Source organism: Trichoplusia ni, chromosome 8, assembly GCF_003590095.1.
Source record: "Trichoplusia ni isolate ovarian cell line Hi5 chromosome 8, tn1, whole genome shotgun sequence".
NCBI lineage: Eukaryota > Metazoa > Arthropoda > Insecta > Lepidoptera > Noctuidae > Trichoplusia > Trichoplusia ni.
This window is the reverse complement of record NC_039485.1, coordinates 7,490,301-7,500,072: the sequence shown is the minus strand read 5'-3', so window position 1 is coordinate 7,500,072 and position 9,772 is coordinate 7,490,301. Positions and strand designations below refer to the sequence as shown.

Genomic DNA, 9,772 nt, shown 5'->3' with positions numbered 1-9,772 from the left:
CACAAAAACTACAAGAGCACAAACGCTCAAGGAGATAATGAACCTTGATTTACCTGTATTAAAACACAACTACGCTTGGAAGATAACTTACATAATTCAATTCTGTTGCTCTTTCACTTAGAGTTGTCTAGCAATGTACAATACAAAACCATCGATGGATATCGACTTGTTTTTGTTCAACGTTCTTATAAGATTCTATAGGTTCGGACCAAGCTCAATCGGTCTGGCTTTGAATGTTAAATTAATTTATTGTAATTTGTTACACAGTCATTAATTCTCATTACTGTATAGATCGGACTATTTTGTTAATGACTTCGGTAATATTACTAGAAATAGGTTTTGTGTAGGTATGTAGTGACTGTTATGTATGTAGGTACCTATCTATACTTCTCGTGTTCTGTAATCGGGTGACGTAGAGTTAGGCACGTAGGCTCACGTAGGATACTTACCAATGGATGTATGCTAAGGATGAAACTGGTTACGAAACGCAAACACTCCAAATGAAAACACGTGGCTTGGTATCAACATTGATCATATTATATTAAATGAATGGTATATTTCATGATTGTTTCGTAATTCTTTAATAGGAAAATTATACAAAATTGATTGTTTGCAGATGGTTGCTGAATGTCACATTCAAAAACAGTATTGTGAAAATTTGAGAACATTTTTTAAATACTTTTAAATAAATCATATTATCGATTCAAATTCATACCTTCGAATCGATAAAATGTATCAGCATAAATAGACAGAAGTATAAGCAGGTACATCAAATCAATTCACAGCTCTATTGAGTAAAACAGAAGTAGTGTTGTGGTATCAATTTATTTGAATTTTATCTAGTGATTGTTATCTTACACCAGTCTACGTCAGATTGAATGTTAGCCAATCAACAAGCGATCCGTGCTAGCTGATCGACAACTACATTTAATAAGGAGAAAACTAAAGAGGGTTACAAAAGAAAAAATGACCAGGACACGACGAAATATTTAATTTTTTCCCCTTTCATACATTCTCTTCTAAATTCGTCATAAAACTGTGGAGAGCACATTCATGTTTAATTATACATTATACTTAACAAAACCTCACATTTTCTGGCGTGATTAACTACATTAATTTAACTGTACAATAATAATTACGAGACCTTTAATTATTACAATTATATAGTTTAGGTAAGTATGGTTCTAATCGTAGTATCTACTGAAATCGTTGAATAATACAAAGTCAGAAAGCTTTTCTGTTCGTTTTTTTATCTGAAAAGCAAATCTATCGTTATTGTACATTGTGAACGTTGGGAGTGTTCAATTAAACCGTGGTACTAAGTACTTCGCCGAATCGATATACAAGAGAAGATTGGGGCAACTGAACGAGATTGAGCGCTGTTGGTGTTGCTTTTCAGATAAACTATCTAAAACAAATAATAGGATCCATATTCCGATATACAATAGATAGATAATGCTTCAAAATGTCATATTCGCTTACATTAGTCTTCCATTCGTCTAAGTTCCAGCAAAGGTTCATTAGATGCCTCGCTCCTCATTTAGATAGAAATTCGGTTACCTAGACGAGGTCGCCTTTTTGTACAAAAACACCTAATTTTAATTCACTATATCATTACGGGACAATACAGATTTAATGAATTAGATCCGAGGAGTAAACTACTAAGTTTACAATAAAACATTTATTAGGTACATAGATATAAAATAGGTAGCTAAATAGTACAAAGATGATATTCTAAGACTGGGATGATTCCACATCGATCACTAGATGATATTCCAAATAATTTCAAACAAAACAGTACCTACAGTACACAAACATTTCGATGTAGAGAAAATACGATTATAATAGATTGTAGTCATACTCGTGTATAAATAAATAATAAAATATTCAACTAAAACAAAAATAAAAAGTAATAGACAGGCTTAAGCGAACAGTACAATGATCAATAGAGGACAATATTAATGCACTTGCCCAAATTACCTAATTAATTGATTATAACATCAACTTCAATATTTAAAAAAGTCATAACAGTAACTTAATGTATAATTCTACTGGAACCGAGTTAAAGCTTTGTCAGAAATCCATAATTTAAATAACAAAATTTACGAATTATGAAATAAGAAATTAAACAGTAATAAATATTTGATCATAATGTGATTTCTATATTTGCTTATGTATATATATGCGATGCGTCGATGGTAGTGATAGGTAGTACGTAGCAAGCTGGCTAGGTGTTGGCTCATCTGTTAGTCGGCGCGGGCCGCGAGGGGACGATCCTCACGCACATATATCTATAACTGCCACCAAAGCAACCCGAGTCGTTCAACAATTTGGTAACGAAAATAAAAGTTAACTGATTAAGACTACTCCACCCTCCGAACAGCGATACGAATACAACAATAAGCAGTCTCACAAAATATTTTACAAAATTTATTTTTAATAAACTATCTAGAAACTATAATTCATCGGTGACGTCTTTAATATTTCGTAATTCGTACTTAAATAAATTTCAAATACATAATCAGCACTATAACTAGACATTATTAATATCAGGAATCGTTATCTAATTTATATACTTAGTCTCGTTAAAATTACAGAACATAATTTCGTAATTAATACTATACACAAATCGACAACACAATATTTTATCTTAGTGCGAGATTCTCTGGGACTGGGCGCGCCCGGCACCGAAGCGTCCACATTTACGTACGATACGGTATAGCGAACAAACGTCTAGTCCATCGAGTAACACACCTGAGCATAGTCCTCCTCCTTAAGTACGACCACATTCCACACTTTAGTCCTATGGAACTCTTCCTTCCCGGCTGTTTAGCTTGCTATACCGTGGTGAAGGGGGTAAGTCCCAGAGAAAGGCGCGGGTCACTGATGGTGCTTAGGCGGCGGCGCGTGGTGCAGCGCCACGTGGTGCGGTGCGTGGTGGTGCCCGCCGTGGTGGTTGTGGTTGTTGGCGTTAGAGTTGTTGTTGTTGTTCTGTGCCGCCTGCGCCGCCTGCCGCTGCGAGTTCTTCTTGTTCTTCATCCGTCGGTTCTGAAACCATATCTTCACCTGCCTCTCCGTGAGGTTCAGGTTTCGCGCCAGCTCCCATCTCTTCTGCTTCGAAACGTAAGCATTGAAGAGGAACTCCTTCTCTAGTTCGAGAGTCTGGAATTTTGAGTAGGGCTTGCGTTTTTTACGCACGCTGACCTGGCCAGTCCAGTCCATTGGGTTGGAAGACCCACAGCCGACGCCAACGCCCACCGGCATCGACAGCGATCCTGCACAAACAAATCAATTGTTTTACTTAGGACGAAGAAGCTGGAACAAAATGAGACCCACGCATATTCTAGCAAAGATACCATGTCTGTAACCTAATCAAAATGGTAATTAATAGATAAATTACTGTTGGCACGATTGCAGAAACATTCCAAACGTCTTTTATCACAAAAGATAATTTATTTTGAACATTTTATCTAAAATTTTAATCTTAAACCAATTACTACTGTCCGTTGACCACATTATGCATTTCCAAAGCAAAACGATTTGGATTACTTTTTAGGACCTATGTTATTCCTATTCGCTCCGCTATTCGTTAATTGTCTCGGGCAGAATGCATTACAAACTGCACCGGCTGCACGTTTCGCTTTTAACTAGCTATTTCCATGCCGTGTTCATAGAAACAATTGTGGGCCGGTACGGCGCGTTAGAAGTTAACACACACCGCGATTTATGCGACCGGTCCTTTTGATGAGATCACCCGCTATAAACTTTGTATGCGATCCGCGACCTTCTCGATATTCGATGCGTGCAGCACACTGCACCATTTCCTATTATTCAAAATAGTACACGTAGGAACATTGCGAAATAGATGCCTCATTGTCTGGCGGATGTGTTCGAGCGAGTCAGGTGTCGTAAGCACACGTTCACATCTCGACACGAACAGTATGTCGTTTTGTCTCACTAATACACTATACCATAACTCGACTCAATAATGTTCGAACCTCTCGACGTGGCATTAGTCAGAGTCGTATTTTAGAAAGGAAATCTATTTATTATCTTTAGCCTAGAAACGCAAGTGTATGTGTAACTTGCATATCGATTTTCAATTTTATATTGATGTATAAGATGTAATCCGAGGAAATTACTAGTTGTGTGTGCTGGCAACATGTGTTGGTAATAGAAATTGTTCGTGTTGAAATAATCTCTGATATACTTGGAACAATTCCGTGTTATCGAATTCGTATAAGATTTATAAACATGGCTATTGACACTTGTATCGCAACATATTTTATTTTTAGATTGAAAAAGCCTTTTTAAATTGATTTTCTTTACTATTAAACTAGGAATTTATGTTTTTATGATGAAACAAACTGAAGTAAATGGAAACACGAAAGATGGTTGGCGTTTTTCCTTGTAAACTTGTTTCTGAGATACACAATTCAAATTACTATCTCAAATAAGATCGAACGATCAGTTATTCATTACTGCCCTACCGCAACGATTGTGTTCCGTTAGCTCTCCATGATTTATATCTTTAGAAGTACTCTTTGAATATTGATTAAATACCACTAATGTATCAATTTGCATTGTCCTGATGCCATGTTGCGTAACTTTACGATGCTAAAGAAGAATACGCTAAATAAATTAACGTAAAATATCTTGAACGGAACTTCATAAAACTTATACAGCTACTCATTGAAAACTGGTATTGATTACCTTTAATTTATAGTAGCAATTTCATAGACTCCTAGGAAAATAAATTAATAAAACTACTAATAGACATTTAAATAGTTTTGGTTACAAAATGGTAGAGTTTATTGGTCTCCATAAATGTTAACAAATTAACAGTCGGTGTTAACAAATAAAGGCAAGCATTCGGTGATTTTATTCCCTTATTGGGGGTTGTAAAGCCGATTTAAATTAGACAAAGCATTTTACTGTGAGTTTTTATTTATCAAAATGACTTAGTTGAAATATGTAGAGTCGGTAAATAAAAGTAACAATATTAACTTATTTTCAATCCTAGGCTTCCTTATAGTAACTCGTCAGTCTTTTAATGTATGGAAACAATGTTTCGGTAGCCATAAAATATAAAGTCAGGCACTACTGTTAGAAAATATATAATTTAAAAAGAATTATGTTTTCTTACTCTTTGTAAAGAGCAAAAACTTGGGCTGTAGCGCAAAGTAAAATGATAGCAAGTGCACATAAAAACCTTCTAGCCGGGTTCCATATTCTGTAAAACAAACGGCAATTGTTTAAAGAGAACATAATGACAAGTGGAGTTGTCAATTATGAGGGAATAGGTAGCGATCAGGAGCTATAAAAGTGCGGGTTCTCTTCGACCATAAAAGTTTACCTACCCAACCGCGGGCTTTGTCTATTTCGTGCACCAACATCACTCCGGCAAATCGTTTCGGAGACCTTTCCCTTATGGCTACGAAATAGAGTCCAAAATGGCGGTGAAAAATGTTTTTCAGCTTCTATTCCGAGTTGCCGAGTAAACGTATGATTGAAAGGAATTTCTGAGTTAAGATGTTTCTTCTGACGTACATCGTGAGACTTCGGATGAATTTCTCTGACATTTTATCAATTTTCGCTTATTAAAAGTGTGCCGTTGCCGACATAAAGTATGAACCATATGAGGTAAAGTGAAGAATGATGCTCGCATCTGGTTTACGCGACGAGAAAGCGGAACGCGCTGAACGAGACTCACTAACGGACCCATTCTACAAACCGTTTACTAAGCCGTAAATGCACAAATCAAAGTCAATGTCAACCTCAGGTGGGCCGTAAACACACAATCATAAAGTGACGTGAACACTCGTATAACTTTTTCAACAATTGTTTCCTTTTAATGGCCCATTATATGCGCGTTTTACGCAAAATTATGTCAAGTTACACCTCTGCCGTAACAGAGGCGCGATAAACCCATCTTTATGGTTAGGCGGCGATCGAAAGCGAACTAGTGGCGAGCGTTTATGAATGGAGCCTTTTTATTGCTCTCATATTTACATGGCGCTTGTAGTTTAGTAATTACTACTTACTAGCGCGATTTGGGGAAGGAACCAGTATTATTGCATGTATGTGACGTGGCCGTGGTTTTACGATTCATAAAAGTGATATGTATCTACGAGAGCGGTGCGCGTATGCACCGGCCGGTCGCGGCAGCCTCACTCCTAGTTTTTTATCGTCTCATCAACCTGTAATGTGTTTATTGTAGCAATATTTGGTTTATTGCTACTACTCAAAGATCGGTTTATTGTCTTAACGCCCAGGTATCGTGTTTATTTATTAGTTATACATTTTTATTGGCGCTTTATTTAACGTAAACTTTAATTTATTGACGGTTGTATAGCGCCGTTTTACATTGCCTATAAAAAGGTGCTTACGGTTGATTTTTAAACATTTGTAGCACGTGTTTCGTCCATTCATCAAATTTATGGTGGTCTGTGGGAAAATGTTTTGGTTTGGGCATCCACTCTTAAGAGAGCAACTAAGGGCTTCGTCGCAAACGCTACGCGCGTCTCTATTTAGATTGCTTTAAATTTTAGTATTATACTTATCTCAATAGGCTCCTAAAAATAATTATAATTACTGTCGAATCGGAGTTTGGGAACTTACCTGCCACTTAAAATTCTAACTTTGTTAAGACATTTTAATCGCTTCTCTACGTGCTCTCTTATAAAAAATTAAATTATTCTGGGTGATAGACCAAATTCTTTAACAAAATGAATTAAATTGTACCTATACATAGCATTTAAAACCGGTTTTAAATCAAACATCTATGAAAACACAATAGACATAACATTTTTCAGACTCTACATAACGATACAGTAATATCTATAAGCGTAAAGTATCGTGCAATCGTGCCAATCAGCTGTCTTCGATTAGAGGAAAGAATGTGGAATCAAGGCGGTGAGTGTGCTCGCTTGATATGAGACACCCCCACATCGCTCCGCCAGCCGCTGTCGCTGTGTGCGGCACACACACATGCACGCCGGGCTCGCTGTGTGCGTCCCACACAGCGCCACCTAGCGCTCGGCGGACCATAACTCGCGGGTCAAGGTTGACAAACTCATAATAAATTATTTACAAATTAACTTATCAGTTTCAGATTGTTACAGATTATTAGAAACTTATAACTTAAATACTGTAAAAGCTAGCCAAAAACACATAGCTCACGTTTTGGGTATATTGAACTTATTAGTATTTGTTTATAAATTCCGATAAATGTTTTGCTGAACTATGTTTGGTTCTAGTCTCGAGCCACCGATAAGTTCTAAAGATTACAAACAGTGATGCAGCGACCGGACGTCAAAAAACGTGAGCTCTGAGTTTGTAACGATCATAAATATTGTATGAGTATTAAGTGTTGTTACTGACCGGGTAGGGAGCCTGGCGGTGGGTACGGCGCGTTGGACACCGACTCGGTCCCGTAGTTCCGGAGACCATATGCATCGGGATGAGAGAAGCTGGACGCTTCGGAGACCGCCGTCCTGCGCTCGTCGCCTCCCGCGTACGACAGGGGCTGCTCGCCGCGCGGAGGTCCGTAGGGATAGTTCCAGCAAGGCTGAGCGAAGCTCTGGCAGCCACCGTCAGGGTAGGGCTTAAAATCGCTGCTGCTGGTGGGCCAGAAAGGCAGCGACGATTTGCGCTCCCTTTCACCAGGCAGGTTGTAGTACGTAGGGCCCGCTGAGTACTGGTGCTCGAATGAGCCGGGTGCATCGTGAGGATAACCCCAGGGTTGCTGTGCGTGGCGGATGACGCCAGGCTCCGGCTCGTAGCGCTTGGCCGGGATGTGCAGCGGGGGTTGCGGTGGGTTGGAGCCCACGGACGCCGGCGAGGCGCTGGAGGCGGACGGCGGCGCGGCAGCTGGCGCGGCCGGCGGGCTGCCGCCGGGTGGCGACGCGTGCGCCTCCTCGTAGAGCGCGCCGCCGACCCCGTTCATCATGGTCCACCAGGCCGGTCCGGCGGAGTGGCCGGCTGGGGGCGCTGGCGACGCGGCCGCCGCATCGCAGGGCGCGCCGAGGCCCCCGACATGGTTGTCAGGGTACAGGGTGGCGGCCGGGCAAGCCACGGGGGATCGGGACGATTACCAGCCGGTTCACGCGCGTTGCGGGCACATCGCACCGCGCACACACGCGTCCCACACACAGCAGCAGCACATGAAAATCAAAACGCGATCCCGATTTAGCTAGCCAACCGGACGGGACTCACCGCAACGTAAACTGTCCAAAAACTATAACTCTTCGTTACGGTGGAAGATTTATAAACTATTGCGAGAGTGCATCGAACAGTCACTGATATGATAAGCTCTCGTAACTTTATATTTTAAGTCCATTTACTAGTATAAAACTGTCTCTATTATTTTTGCAAAATAGTTATATTTAACAATTCACAGTTCTTCGTCGAATAAAGTTTTTTGTAATTGCTGAATAAAGTTTGTGCGTGACGCAACAGTTTTCTTATTTATTTAAGTGGACGTATTGGATAGGTTGTTGTCGCGAACGTGTCGTGTTTGTAGCGGGCGGCGAGGCGAAGTATACGCGAGGCGCGCGTTCAGCGGCGCGGTCGAGCGCGGAGTGGCGGCGGCGTGTGCCCGTGTGACGGCGCACACACGCGCGCACTCCAGCGCTGCCATCCGGCGGCGGGCAGCGGAACTAAACCGCGTCGCCGAGTGAACTCTACTCGCGGCCGTAGGCGGGCGGCCTGGCGAGGCGCCCAGTTTTATACCAGCGCTATATTTTCCCGGATTTGAGCTTTCAATTTATTGAGGCATATTCAACCAATTTTTGTAAAGTTAACAAAATATGGATTTGCCAAAATATTATTTTTAGCTTTCATATCCCAATAAATTTGAAAAGTTATAAGTATTTTATAAAAAAAAACCTGTGATCTGCATAGATCAAGTTTGTTATAAATTAGAAAAAAAATAGAACCTCTCAAAGTTACCATATATACGGAACGCTAAAATTACCTCCAGCTCTACCTAAAAACCTCGTTGTACGTTTGTATCGTTTGCGTCTCAAAGGGTTGTCGAAAGCGGAGGCTCGGGTGCGTAGTAAAGCGATTAATGGAGGCAAAATAGCCATAAACTGCCGTTTAACCAAACTGCAAGCATCACTCGACCATCGTCGACTTGCCACCAATAAAAAACGCGAGACTTTATGACGGCAACTCACTCACATTTTATTGTGAGTATAAACTTAATTTTATCGTCTGTTAATTTCACCACAAATAATGTAAGGCACCTACTAGATAAAATGATATAATTTTATTTTATTGCGTTTGTCAATGGCAAGGCCGTGCTCTAATACTTTATGTTTGATTTAAGTTCATTGACTGAAACTAAACAGTATCTCAATGAAAATATCGACTTAAATACTTATTTTATGGAAAATATACTCTAGCTTACAATAACTATTTAGGCATCTTACGGCCTTTATCAAAACTTTCTTATTTAAATACAAACTGACTTCAATTATCACACAGTTTGGCAATTACAATTTAAAACCGGTTGCATTGAATTTTGAAATAACGTTATCAATTACCAGCACGGAAACAAACGGGTCCCACTATCTAAACATAAAAAGAAACCAAATTAATTATCCTTGAACGTCCTAAAGAAGTTGTATGAACTTATGTAGATCGTGTGATTCGCCACACCCCTAAGCCACCCCTACGAACAATGGCGTACAACCAATAAATTCTCTCGCAATATTTCACACTATACATGTTATGTTTACACAAGACATGGCTATAAAATATATCA

At 39.8% G+C, this 9,772-nt stretch overlaps 1 protein-coding gene across 1 annotated transcript; it reads right to left on the bottom strand.

Moving 5' to 3' along the window:
• Positions 1-809: 809 nt before the first annotated feature.
• LOC113496475 (homeobox protein abdominal-B-like) lies at positions 810-8,091 on the bottom strand. The gene is made up of 2 exons (XM_026875715.1): positions 7,384-8,091; positions 810-3,275 (listed from the first exon to the last, which is right to left on the bottom strand). Exons 1-2 carry the CDS (start codon positions 7,949-7,951, stop codon positions 2,881-2,883), a joined length of 963 nt encoding a protein of 320 aa, XP_026731516.1. The 5' UTR covers positions 7,952-8,091; the 3' UTR covers positions 810-2,880.
• Between the last annotated feature and the right edge of the window lie 1,681 nt (positions 8,092-9,772).

What these genes read in the sequence shown, in the direction of transcription:
- LOC113496475 (XM_026875715.1), bottom strand. Translation starts at nt 7,951, where the DNA reads ATGATGAACGGGGTCGGCGGCGCGCTCTACGAGGAGGCGCACGCGTCG. An exon ending in ACCGCCAGGCTCCCTACCCG is followed by an intron (nt 3,276 to 7,383) that starts GTCAGTAACAAC and finishes TTGTTTGTGCAG; the next exon opens with GATCGCTGTCGATGCCGGTG.